We start from the raw sequence: 14316 nt of genomic DNA, 5'->3' as shown, positions 1-14316 counted from the left end.
ACCCTCCAAACCTAGCTACCCCCGCCTGCATAACCCCGAATTTAGCTACCTCCCACCTTCCTTACCCCAAACTACCCTTTCAGTCCACTTACCTACCCCAGGCCTGAAACCAAAACCACTGACCTAAAAATTCAGTAGTAGTGTAGCAATTTGCCATATGCTTGGAGGGGAGGGGGACCCCTACAATTCTTGTAGGGGTCCCCCCTACAAGAATTCAAGTCGACCAAAATCCTGATTCCTTTGTTCAAGTTTCAGCAGTTGTTCAAGTTTGTTCAAGTTTCAGCAGTCTCGCGTAGACTCTTGGTGCTATACTGACTGCTGAAACTTGAAAAAATTTTCATTTCGAAAGAAGTCAGGATTTTTGTCGACTTGAGTTCTTGTAGGGGGTGGTGTCCGGACCCTCCCACCTACAAGCAAATGGCAACTTGCGCTTGTTGAAATCGTTACTGTAGAGAGAAAAAGCACTTCTGAGCTGGTTAGACTCCCCGACTTGCCAAGAACCAATGCACACCTTGTTCAGTCCTACAGGCATCTCTTTTATTTTTGTAAAGTGAACGAAACAAATTGTATAATGACCTGAATTTGTCTCGGTTGATAGAATTCGTAGTACGGAAATATTCCCGTATTAAACTTTTTCCTTGTCATGCTTGATAACTTTTGAGGTTGAGATGTTCAACTTACTTCAAAGAGTCTTAATTTTCTTTGAGTTGTTACTTTGCTCAGGGAGAGGGACTAGGAAGTCTCTGAAGCTGTACCAGTCTTCGAATGTGGGTGGGGCCACGAGAGACTTCCGGAGTGAGTACAGTGATCCAGAGGATGGTTTCTTGACTGCCCAGGAGATCAGAGAACAGAGTCTCTTCAGCTTCGAACAGAACGAATATGACAAATAGTGAGATATGGAATATAATAGACATATGAAATTAACCCCCTCCCCCCCTGTTTACCCCCAAACTGATGGATGTAAGAGTAGGGGGTAATTGTATACGAAGGGGGGGGGGGTAAAATGATGTAATATTCGGGGGTAATTGGGGTGGGGGTAATGGGGGAATTTTTAGATTTTTACCCCCCCCCCCCCCCCACGTTGACTATGGCATCTGATCTGCCGTAACTTCTAACATAGTATATCCCAAGCATGATAGTATGATTGTGACCTGAATCACATTCCCGATAATGATGTTTTCGTTTGACCCGTGAGACTGATCTTCAGGTATTGCAACTTTTCAGTATCGTCGATTTGTTTTTGATCAACAAAAACATCAAAAAGGCCTGACCAATCTAGCCAATCTAGAGAATCTCATGAAAAATAGTTAGTTTTAGTTTTGGCAAGCCATTGCCACCACCGCTCGGTTGGTAAATGGCTTGGGGAGTGGATTGGGTTATTTTCTACTCTCCCATTTCTACTCTCGGCAGGTCTGTTTCGAGCATTGATTATGGGACTCTGACTCCTGTTACTGTTTTGGAATGCTGACACGTTGCTGCTGAAACGTCGCTTGCGGGTCCGTTACTCTAATTAATTTATGGATTTCTGGTTTCGCGAGAATGCTCGGCACAAGCATTGGGATTGAAAATGGTCGTACACCCAGTTGAGATAGCGTTGTAGTATTCGGATAGGCGCTGAAATGTTTATTGCCTGTTGTTTGTGTGAAATTCTTGGGAGAGTCGATAACACAGCCTGGAGATAGTTGTCGGCTAGGGCCAGACTGTTGAGCCACCGATTTTGCCCGACCTGCTGTTCTTTCTTGCTGCGTCGTGATCCAACACTTTCTTTTTTTGATCTGCCTTGAGATTCTTTTGGCCAGTTCAGGCTTTAGAATTCTTTGTTCTTTATCGGCTTCTTCTTTCTTTCGTTTGTGTTCGTGTTCTCGCTCTCGTTGTCGAAGACGTAACTCTTAGCTCGAATTGACGTCTTCTCGACAAGCGTGACATCGCAACCTTGAGTTCTTGTCTACCCCTGTTGTTGGCTGACTTTTGAGAATAAACCTCAACAATTTCTTGCTTTGAATTGGAGGCGTCTTTATTGTTGTCAATTGCCGTCTGGTTGGGATCGTTTTTGCTACTCGATGTGGATGCCACTAGGGATTTTTGGTTTCCACAAATCTTGCTGTGACCGTACTGCGGGATCAGGTCCCGATATTAACTCCGACTATTATTGAAGTTTGCAAGCTTCTGGCTTTATTATTTGAATGCTTTCTGCGGAGACTTCATCTAGCTTTCCCAATATTTCTTCCAGTTGATTACTCAATGTCTGTTTTTCACAATCGCTTAAATCTTCTGCTTTCAATTTTTTTTCCAATATTCACAATTCAATCACTATTGAAACACGAACTTCCTCCATTTTGCAGGCTTGTATCCTCCAATACTTTGGCTTTAACAGGAACATCTTCTATTGTCTTCTAAATTGTCGTACGTCTCGATGAAGCATCAATAAGCACTTTCGACTGTCATTGTTTTGTTTTTGGTCAGATATCCTTCCAGCTCGTTGAGGTGTCTGGAGAATAATTTGAATAGGTCAGCTTGCTCTTGCTCTGACGTCTTCAGTTGACCACTTGTCTTCCAATCGACTATTTTCCATTGCATGCTGCAAATTTTGCTGGTCATTGTGGCTTGTTGAGCATTGGTCTACCTAAACGAATTGAAGACTGATTGTTGTTTATGTCACTGTTGTGTTGTCCGGGACGGCAAACCAAATGTTGCGGCTGCTCAAGAACCTCAGCGGAACCCAATCATCAAGGCTTGGTTCTCGAGCTTTACGCCGGCCTGGTTCTTCGCTTAAATTGATTGACTCATTATAACGCCTAAACAATTAGTCGCCCGGTCGTATTAAAGGACTGTAATTTTAATTCTGATTGAAGCTGAGAGTATCCTTAGTGATAAACTATATTCAATCTCTTGCTGAAGTTTGTAAGGCTCCGGTCATATGTTAGTATTGCTGCTACTTTTTGTCAGGAGAGCTCAACTAGCTTGAAACTCGGAAGATCTTAAGATCTAATAAAAAATGGCATAAAAGACTAAAGTTGATGAGGAATCAAATTATAGTCTATTCTGAGAGCCAACTGATCTTGGCAACAGTTCCTAGTGGTTTTAAATTCGATATAACTTCACTAAGCAAGTAAACGGATTAAAGTGATTAATAGGATATTTGTCAACTATAACATCATCATGACAGTTCCTTATTGGTAATCAAGTAAAATAATTTACACTGTAAATGTCAAGTAACTGCGCAATACGGTTTCATTGACAAAAGCACGGTGGTTATTACGTAGCGCTAGATGCCTCAAATTTATCACAAAAAACTAAGAGTTCACGTAAACTGCACCTTTGCAAAGTGTTAATGGCCACACTTATGGCTCTGGTGCAAAGGTGCTCGCGGGGTTCATGTGTAGCTTAGAAGTTACCCTAAGGAAGTGGTTAGACCGACGGTCGCTCAGGTTTTGCCTTAAAAACATCGGCCGGGGGAAAACTTTGGAGCCACAACTTGTAATGTTTTGAGTTCCTGTCATTTTGCGCTTTAAAAATTTCTATGTTTTTTCTCAGATCCAAAAAAAATAATTCTTGCCGTCTGGTGGCTCTTGCTTATGCTTTGAAGTGGCGCCAGAAGTATTTTTTAAATATAAATGAATGAACAATTAGAACAAAATGCAATTAAAACGTTAAAATCACAGCAAACTGTAGTTCAGAAGTTAAACAACAAAACAATACTCCACGTTTTTTCTGTGTTACTCATTTTATATCGTTGATATACTTTGTTGAACATATTTTAATACAAATCAGAAAAAATTTATAAAGGAAATCATTTTTTGAAAATACAAAAATTTATACTTTACGACCTCAGGAGAATTTTATAACAAAATTAATTTATAACAAAACAATGGACTGATCACCTAATGAAAAAAATTAGCTAATGCTTCCATATAAAATAGTCAGGTAAAGAGTTTTATAAAATGAATTGAGTTGATAAATACTTAAATTCCAAATAAAATAACTAAGATAAAACACGAAAGAATTATTTAAAGAGATTGGTATATCACAATCTACTTTATCAAGAACAAATCTTGGCAGTTTGATTAAATAGGACTCAATAACAAAACTTAATAAATAAATAACAATCCGATGCAATAATTGTGATGGAGTGTTTTTCGCAACCAAGGATTAGCAACACGTAAAATATTTAGCAATAAACGATTGTACGTTGGATACTCTTGTTTTTATACATTTAAATCAAGTTGTTAAGTTCATTTCTTTTGATAAAAATTTGGACGATAAACAAAATTTGATAAATCAAATGTGTGAAAAATTTTTAACAAATTAATAAAAAACAGATTTTACTGGAAATAAACAAAGTCAAAAATATTATTAAAGGATTTAACAATATTAATAACCTTAGTCGAGAGAGATTATTTGAAATAAATGCTGAAACGCCTATCGATTATCATGCAGTTGAAGATGGTTTTCTTACTGCTGTTGAATTTATCGGAGAACAATCTGAAGGATTAGGATCACTTAATAAAGAAAATGCACATTTAAAAAAGTCTGTTTCAGAAAAGACCAAAAATGAATCGAGAAATCTACAACCTTAAGACAATTAGTTGCTTAAAATAAAAAAACAGGAAAGAGGATTCCTTATGCTACTTAACGAAAAAAACAGAAACGAATAATTTGTTAGTCAAAGAAATGTAAACAATATTTATCAATATCCAGTGATCAATTCAATATGCTTTGTATCATCGTTATAATTTAAATTGGAATAACATCAAACTTGGCAATATTTTCCATATTCATCAACAACTGTTGTGGACTTAAATTTATTGTTCATAATATCATAAAAAAAGAATATGATCGCCACCTTTATTTACAAAATTGATTACGAGATTCTAAACCATGATTAGTATCAAACTCACCAGCGCATTTTTCACATTTGTGAACAACTGTTTCTTCTTGTCTTCTGTGACGCATGTTATCTTTTCCATATAATAATTTTAAACCCATTTCTTTACTATATCTAATTATTTTAGTTCATGATATACCTAATTTTTTAAAAACTGCTTTTTCTTTTCTCATCGGACCATTATTTGTTAAAAATAAAAACAAGAAAGATGATTAAATATGCACTTAGCAAATCAAATCAACAAAAGAATAATTAGTTATTCAGATAGACAAACATAAAAAGATTCTTTTGGATTTGAAGTAATTTTCACTATTAATAGATATTTTGTTTTTTCTTTCTTTATTTATATTCATTTCCTTTTTTTGTAGATATTTTTTTTTCGTAAATTGTTTTTTTTTGTTTTAGACACAGTTTTGTGAGAATTTACGCGTTATTCACACGGTCTCACTAGCTATATTATGACGGGAGACGTTGAGAGGAAGTAACACCAAAATTTTCGACTGCTATTACTAGTAGCTTTACTTGTCTCGGTACCTTTACTTTTGTTACTTTTGTTAAGTGAGACAGGAATTGTTAGTTTCAATTCGCTGATAAATGCATTGAGTATGTTTTACTAGTTTAACTAAAAAGTTTTGTTCTTGGTGGGAATTTTACCAGTGAGCTTGTACAAGGAGGTGGATGTGCGACCATTGCGCCAAATTTGCTGACAGGTTGGATTGTTTAGTGTGAAATATGTTGTTATTGTGTGTATATTTTTAATTTTGTAACAGCTTCAAACGTCCTTTGCAGCAAGGGGCCGTCAAGTTAACTGTATCTAGAAGTAAAATTATATATTTTTTATAGTCGTCCTTTAGCTTTCTTCAATAACTTTTAAAAATCGTCTCTACAGCTCCCAAAAAGGTATAAAGTTTCGTAGTATTTTTAAAAACTCTTCGACAAAATGGAAGATCTCGATAGTTGCACGACGGCTAAATCAATCTTCGGAGCTCTTGTAAGAAAAACTGAAATGACGAATTCGAGATTGATGTTTTTTCTGGACGACAGATTCTGTATTAGTGCGACAGAACTCCAGCACAGAACAGTTTGTCAAACTAAAGACACGCAACTGTTCTTTACGACAATTTTTTTTTTAAAGAAGTGGAGTAAATTTCCTACGAAAATATAATCAATCACCAACAGAAAATTAAAACATGATCTGCTTCAGAAACTGATTTTAGTTTTACTTTTGGTAGAACTGGGAGACTCTGTTTTCGGATTACCATTTACTCTAATTCCAGTAGGTATCAGAGATGCATTTTCACCATTTATTTTAAAATAATTAGAGCTTGATTCTATTATTTTTTAATTCTAATTGTCTATTTGTCTGCTTCCCCATTTCTACAAGAATACGTATCAAATCGTTATCAACAGCGGAAACATTTCATCTTTATTATCTGATAATAATAAGGTAAGGAAAGTCCTGTTTCAACTATTGTTTGTAGGGCTTTGTTTTGACTGTTAATCAGGTTATCTGTTTGTTCATTTAGCGTTCTGATTAGGGGGTTGAACAATTATTCCAATTTTCCATTGTATTCTTGTCGTCTAAGCTTATTTTCTAAGCTTTTAATAGAATGAAAATTAAGATATATAAATGAAATCATTTTGTGAATATACCACAATTTATTCTTTACCACCTAATGAATATTGGTTTTAAAAACAACTGACAACAAAATAATAAGGTAATCAATTAATAAAACAAATTTGCTAACTCTTCCTAATAAAATAAAGAATTATAATCACAAATTAAATTGAATAGGTGAAACACAAAAAGAATTATGTAAAGAATCAATCTATTTTATTAACAACAAATATTGGCAGTTGAAGTAAACATGACACATCATTAAAAAAAACTTTTAAAAAAAGAACAATCCGATGTAGAAATTGTGATAAACTGTTTTCTTTCACAATCAGGTTGTAGCAGCTCGATAAAGATTTTGCGGTTAATAATTGTATATTTTTTGCTCTTGTTTTTCTGTTTGTGAATCACGTTTCCATTTCTTTTGATCATATTTTTGACGGTAAACAATATACGATAAAAAGAAGCGAGTGACGAAATCATGAACGAATTAGAAAAACCAGAGATTAGTGAAGTTAAATCAAGAAAAAAATATTATTAAAAGTCATAATGATATCATTAACATGAGCCGAGATGCATTACTAGAAGTTCATTGTGAAATACAAATTGGTTATCATGCAGTCAAAGGTGGTTTTCTTACTGCTGTTGAACTTATTGGAGAACAATCTGAAAAAAAAGATTCACCTAGTGAAGAAAATTCAAATCTCAAAAAGTGGTTCACAAAAGACCAAAGAGTAATTGAGCAATCTAAAAATTTTGCGACAATTATTTAGTGAAATTAAAAAACAAGAAAGCGGATTAATTATGCTACTTAACAAAATAAAACAAAAAGGAATAATTTGTTAGCCAAACGGAACATAAACGCCTTCTGTTTTTTCACAAACATGATTATGAGATTTTAAACCATGATTAGTGTCGAACTCACCATCAGATTTTTCACATTCGTGAAAAACTCTTTGCTTTGGTCTCCTCTGACGTATGCTATCCTTTCTATATAATAAATTTAGACCCATTTCTTTAACATATCGAATTATTTTAGTTCATGATGTACCTAATTTTTTACATACTTCTTGTTGTGTTCTACTCGAATTCGATTTTTTTCCACCAAAACCTTATGTTTTAAATTCAACTTGAGAAGATCTTTGGCATTATCTGTCAAATCATCAGTAGTTTTTTTGAATTTTTAACGGAATAAAAACATAACTCTATTTAAATACTATAAGAGATTGTGTTCTTTTATCTCCTATATACTATAAAAGATTATATTTGAAGATAAATTTCAAGTGTTTTTCATTATTAAAATATATATTTTTTTGTTTTATAATTTTTTTTTAATTTAATTTTGTTTTGTATGTATATGAAATAATAGTTAGTTGATTTAGAGGTGTTTATAAGTGGGGTTTTTTGATTTAGAGACACTTTTGTAAGCTTTTACGTGTTCGTCACACGGCCTCGCCAGCTACATTCTGATGGAGAGAAAAGGGGAGCTACATTCTGGGTCCAGCTACCTTGAGAGGACAAAACCCCAAAACTTGCGTCTGTTTGCGCTAGTAGTTTTACTTGTCTCGGTGGGTTTCGTCAAATGAGACAGGAATTGTTAGTTTTAATTCGCTTATAAATGCATTGGGTATGTTTTACTAATTTAACCAAAAAGGTTTGTTAATGGTGGGAATTGCACCAGTGAGCTATTAATTAGGAGGTGCGAGTGGAACCATTGTGCCAAATTTGCTATTACATTGGTTTGTTTAGTGTGGATTATCTTGTTATTTTGTGTGTGTTATTATTGTTTTAACACCCCGTCCTTTGAGCATGCGTGCGTCTTATTGGTTGCATTTGCAATCGATTTATATAACTACTAAAGCCTTTGTTTGGGTTTTTCTTCAAAAAATTATAAAAGTCGTATCTACAGTTCCCATAAAAATAAAAAATTTCATAAGATTTATTGAAAATTTTCACAAATCGGTAGATCACGGTAGTTGCATGCCGGGCAAATCAATCTTTGTAGCTTTTGAAAGGGTAACTGAATTGTTTCTATTCGCCTGACTTGATTTAGATCAATTTTTTGTAAGTTAAGCAATCGGTTCTAATAATATTAACATTAAATTAGCATTGTGATGTATGCAACGCCAGAAAACAAGCTCAAGTTTCGGTGACTTTATATAAATTTATATAAAGTGATGTTTCTCCAAGCAACGTATTCCAAACCGTTGCTTATTCTGGACGAAAGTATTTTCGTGAGACAACATTTCAGCAAGAACATTTTTTTTTCAGAAGTGGAATAAACTTCCTGTTGAAAATATAATCAGTCGTGAACAAAGAATTAAGACATGAAGTGCTTCAGAAATTTAATTTTTACTATTCGAAAAGAAACTAGCTATTGATTTTCGTTTCATTTCTGTAGTACTTAGAATCTCTACTTTGGAAATAAAACATCTTTCGAAAAAAAAGAAGAATATTATTTTTGATTTGTAATTTTTACCAGCAGGTTATTAATAGTTTACTTAGTTAAAAAAATTAAGTTAAGACAATGCAAATGGTTAATGTTATGGTATGTTGCGCCTGCTTCTGAATATAACCACTGCTGGTACATGTTATCAGTTGATAACGCTATGGCTCCGCTGGTCCGCATTGGGAAGGGGAATAGATCGTTGTTTTTCTTGTATTTTAATATTAACTTTAATTTGAATCTTCATGTTAACTTACTCGGCAAAACTTAACCTTAGCCTGGAAATGAGTTCGGGGTATATATCTACGAGTTAAACCGCGCGTGTAGTTAGATTACCTAAAGCGGTCTTGACTTCACATGACGTAGTAAAATTATCGGGGTCAGTGAAAGTCTGTGTGACTTGTCCCATCTGCCAGATTCCTCTTTGTGTAAACTCTTCAAGAATTCAAGCAACGTCATTCACCTCCTAAGCGGCTTCGCGTGATGTCCATTTCAATCGCTTGTTCATTGAAGGAACATATTCGTTTATCTGCCTTGTCCAAAATGGCTGGACTCTCTGCTTGACCTGTGTCCACGCCGAAGTATTCAACCTCAGTGTCTCGTTAAAGACGGATCCAGGAACGCTGTTGAAGGTTCTGCTGAGCAGGAGGTGGTTTCGAGTCAAGGGATTATCGGCTTCGTTGTTGCTTCTGAGGTGGGTGACTGACTGGACGAGAGTTGACAAGTCACTCCGCTGTGCTGATTATTGTGGCAGAGACATCTGGCGTCAGTTTTGTTCATCCGAGGCTCAAACGCAGAGCTTGTCTTACTCATTGAACGAGCCTCCCCAACACAATCGAAAGATTGCTGGTTCGTGCCCACCTAGGAGCGACATAATGGTAACTCTATGGCTCTGCTGGTCCGCATTGGGAAAGGGGATAAATCGGTATCTTTCTTGAATCTTCATTTTTGCTTTAAATTTCAATTCTTTTGGTTGCACGTGTTTTGTTTCTCAAGTAGAACATTATTCCCAGTTTTTGCATCATTTCACCATCACCATGACATTTTTGTTACAACTTTTGGGTTAAAAAATCATCTTACAAAAAGGGCAGTAAAATCATAATGAACGGAGAAGTTAATCTTTAGCTTTAACATCAGGTGCAACATAAGCGAAATTTAGTATCAAAGCGCCATTAGGTTCTCAGTGATCTGATACAAGAAATTCCTAATACTAATTATATAGATATAAGCAAGTTTTATTAGTCAACGCCTCAATGTAAGCGAACGATTCCATAAGAGATGACATTTTGGCATATCCCGGGCCGAGGAATTTGGCCAAAATTATGTAAGATCAGCGGCAACTAGCGTTGACAAGTCGGAAAATTCACCGCAAATTTCTTACATAATTTTGCGTTGAATGCGTTGAATTTGAAGACAAATTTCAACGCATTCAACGCAAAATTATGTAAGAAAGTTGCGGTGAATTTTCCGAATTGTCAACGCTAGTTGCCGCTGATCTTACATATTTAGCGTTGAATTTAGCGAAGATCTTACATATTTTTGCGTTGAATTTAGCGTTGATCTTACATAATTAGCGTTGAATTTAGCGTAGATCTTACATAATTAGCGTTGAATTTAGCGTAGATCTTACATATTTTTGCGTTGAATTTAGCGTTGATCTTACATAATTAGCGTTGAATTTAGCGTAGATCTTACATAATTAGCGTTGAATTTAGCGTAGATCTTACATATTTTTGCGTTGAATTTAGCGTTGATCTTACATAATTAGCGTTGAATTTAGCGTAGATCTTACATATTTAGCGTTGAATTTAGCGTAGATCTTACATAATTAGCGTTGAATTTAGCGTAGATCTTACAAAATTTTGCGTTGAATTTAGCGTTGATCTTACAAAAAATCAAAGCGTCCACTTGAACTATTAACCTCCAGTTGCTTATGGGACTCGAACTTCTGACCTCCTGTTTGCTTGTTGTCTCTTCTACCATTGTGCCACAGTACCTTGGTTTCCTTAAGAGCCGCAATTCTTATAAAGCGTAGATCTTACATATTTTGCGTTGAATTTAGCGTAGATCTTACATATTTTGCGTTGTTTTTGCGTAGTATATAAGTTAGCATATTCAACGCATTTACCATGTGAGGCGCAGTGGGAAAAATTTAAATATTTTTAAGAGTTTTGAAAAAAAAATTGAATTCCTAAAATGGTCTGAAATGGTTTTTGCACCGTAAGAGAGCACTCAAAGGATATTTTTTGCTGACTTCATTTTTCTCACTTGTGCAGTTTGAGGTTGAAACTGTAAAAAATTTAATTTTTCGAAAAAAAATTGAAAAATTTGAAATCATAACATGGTCTGAATTGGATTTTGCACTATAAAAGAGCACTAAAAACGATTTTTTTTCTGACCTCATGTTTCTCACCTTTGCAATATAGGGTTCGAAACAGTGAAAAAAATTGATTTTTTGAAAAAAACTTGAAAAAATTCTGAAATAGTAAAATGGTCTGAAGTGGATTTTGCACTATAAAAGAGCACTAAAAATGATTTTTTTCTGACCTCAAGTTTCTCACCTTTGCAATATAGGGTTCGAAAGAGTGAAAAAAATTGATTTTTTGAAAAACTTGAAAAATTTCTGAAATCGTAAAATGGTCTGAAATGGATTTTGCACTATAAAAGAGCACTAAAAAATGATTTTTTTCTGACTTCACTTTTCTCACCTGTGCAGTATAGGGGATCGAAACAGTAAAAAAAAAATTTTTTTGAAAAAAAAACTCGAAGAATTTGAAATCGTAAAATGGTCTGAATGGGATTTTGCACTAGAAAAGAGCACTAAAAACTGATTTTTTCTGACCTCATGTTTCTCACCTGTGAAGTATAGGGGTTCTCAACAGTGAAAAAATTGACTTTTTGAAAAAAAATCTTGAAATACTTTTGAAATCGTGAAGTGGTCTGAAATAAAATGGAAAGATTAGCGTTGAATGCGTTGAATTTATGTAAGATCAACGCTAAATTCACTGCTAAATATGTAAGATCTACGCTAAAATTCAACGCTAAATATGTAAGATCTACGCCAAAATTCAACGCAAAATTATTTAAGATTAGCGTTGAATGCGTTGAATTTATGTAAGATTAACGCTAAAATTCAACGCTAAATATGTAAGATCTACGCCAAAATTCAACGCTAAATTATGTAAGATTAGCGTTGAATGCGTTGAATTTATGTAAAATCAACGCTAAATTCAACGCTAAATATGTAAGATCTACGCTAAAATTCAACGCAAAATTATGTAAGATTAGCGTTGAATGCGTTGAATTTATGTGAGATCACCGCTAAAATTCAACGCTAAATATGTAAGATCTACGCCAAAATTCAACGCAAAATTATGTAAGATTAGCATTGAATGCGTTGAATTTATGTAAGATCAACGCTAAATATGTAAGATCTACGCTAAAATTCAACGCTAAATATGTAAGATCTACGCCAAAATTCAACGCAAAATTATGTAAGATTAGCGTTGAATGCGTTGAATTTATGTAAGATCTACGCTAAATTCAACGCTAAATATGTAAGATCTACGCTAAAATTCAACGCAAAATTATTTAAGATTAGCGTTGAATGCGTTGAATTTATGTGAGATCACCGCTAAAATTCAACGCTAAATATGTAAGATCTACGCCAAAATTCAACGCAAAATTATGTAAGATTAGCATTGAATGCGTTGAATTTATGTAAGATCAACGCTAAATTCAACGCTAAATATGTAAGATCTACGCTAAAATTCAACGCTAAATATGTAAGATCTACGCCAAAATTCAACGCAAAATTATGTAAGATTAGCGTTGAATGCGTTGAATTTATGTAAGATCTACACTCAGGCGTAGATCTTACACAAATTCAACGCATTCAACGCAAATCTTACATAATTTTGCGTTTTTTAGCGTTGACACCTCGGCCCGAGATGTGTGTGTGTGTGTGTGTGTGTGTGTGTATATCTGTGAATCTATTTTGTGTTGTGTAGTCTAGAGGAGAAGGCGCGTGAGAAGATGCGTAGGCTGAAGGAGAAGAGGAGTGAGTTGGAACACGTGGCACACAAGATGAACCAGAAGAGGGAGAGAGACAGGGAAGAGAGGAAGAAACAAATGGCTGAACAGAGGAGAAATAGAAGGTACACCCATTGTCTACAATTAAATGAGACACTCTCCACTTATGACCACTATGTAAACGTCAATTTGTTCTTCACAGAACTTATGCAGGAGTTATTACCTGATGAAAATTATTGTCCCATGACATCAGGCCATTAGAGTTTGTTCGAGTAAAAAAATATTGGAGGTTGAGCAAAGTTGAAAGTTTAATACGTTCTGTAGGTTTAGTTTAGTATGAATTGGTAATTTTAAAGCAACGAGCTTTCTCGATTAAGCCGATCACCATTTTTGTGAACTGCCCGGAGGTTGGTGGCAGAGTAAACCAGCGCTGAATCAGTATAGAGACATTCTGTTTTATAGGATGGCCTGTACTCTGTTCATGTCCCAATTTACACGGTCTAGTCTTGATTTTTGAGTAAAATTGACTGCATGAAAAATAATATGTTCAGCTTAACTCCCGCCAACAAGGTTTGACTTATTTGCGATTCGAACTTCCGCATGGGTACTTGTAACATTTAATTTTCGTAGCAAGTCGTAACAACTAAGCTAGATGGGCTTTGTGGTAATTGCCCACAAACTAGCTTATATATAAATAGTGTGTATACTACGCAGGATGAGGTGCGCGACACAAGCCAGCTCTGATCAGACCATCCAGACCAATATCGGCTCTGGTCAGACAGATTTGAATCGGGCACTGTGGGTGCCAGACCGATTTGAGTCACGCACGGGGGTTCCAGACCCACTTCAGTCGCGCACTGGGGGTACCCAGACTGACACTTTTAACTGTTTGTATAGCATTAATCAATGATATAATTTATTATTTTCCGGAAAAATAGACGTCATTTTATGTATATGGTTTTGAATTCTTCAGTAAAAAATATTAGTTCTAAAGAAAGGAAAAATTTCAGCTCAACAGCAATAACCAGTACTTAGTCTTTATCGTGGTCTCTGATGTTGATCAAGTAACATTTGGAAGTGCTCTTCAAAAACAGTCCCCTCGGGGGTTAACTATCTCTTCTTCTTTTCAGGGGACTAGCCATTTTGGGTTGGACTCTTTGGTCCTGATCAGACTTTCCAGACTCTGGAAAGGTTTCTGATCAGATCCTACAGATAGTGCTGCCAGACTCTGTGGAGCGGTCGCGGCTTACGCCCCCGTGGGCGACCCAAGTCGGTCTGATCAGGGCCGGTTTGGGTCGCGCACCTCAACCTGGGTCTATAGTAGTTACCAGTTATAAG

The 14316-nt window shown here is 35.3% G+C and overlaps 1 protein-coding gene across 1 annotated transcript in view; it reads left to right on the top strand.

Moving 5' to 3' along the window:
• The window catches only part of LOC142340372 (uncharacterized), a 174633-nt gene that overhangs the window by 123539 nt on the left and 36778 nt on the right, over window positions 1-14316 (top strand). The window contains exons 13-14 of the mRNA XM_075390948.1: window positions 724-889; window positions 12957-13103. Coding sequence (XP_075247063.1) covers window positions 724-889; window positions 12957-13103 — 313 coding nt within the window. The remainder of the gene's footprint in view (window positions 1-723; window positions 890-12956; window positions 13104-14316) is intronic.

Source organism: Convolutriloba macropyga, chromosome 5 (assembly GCF_964194025.1).
Source record: "Convolutriloba macropyga chromosome 5, txConMacr16.3, whole genome shotgun sequence".
Classification (NCBI taxonomy): Eukaryota; Metazoa; Xenacoelomorpha; order Acoela; family Convolutidae; genus Convolutriloba; species Convolutriloba macropyga.
This window is presented reverse-complemented; position numbering and strand designations above follow the sequence as displayed.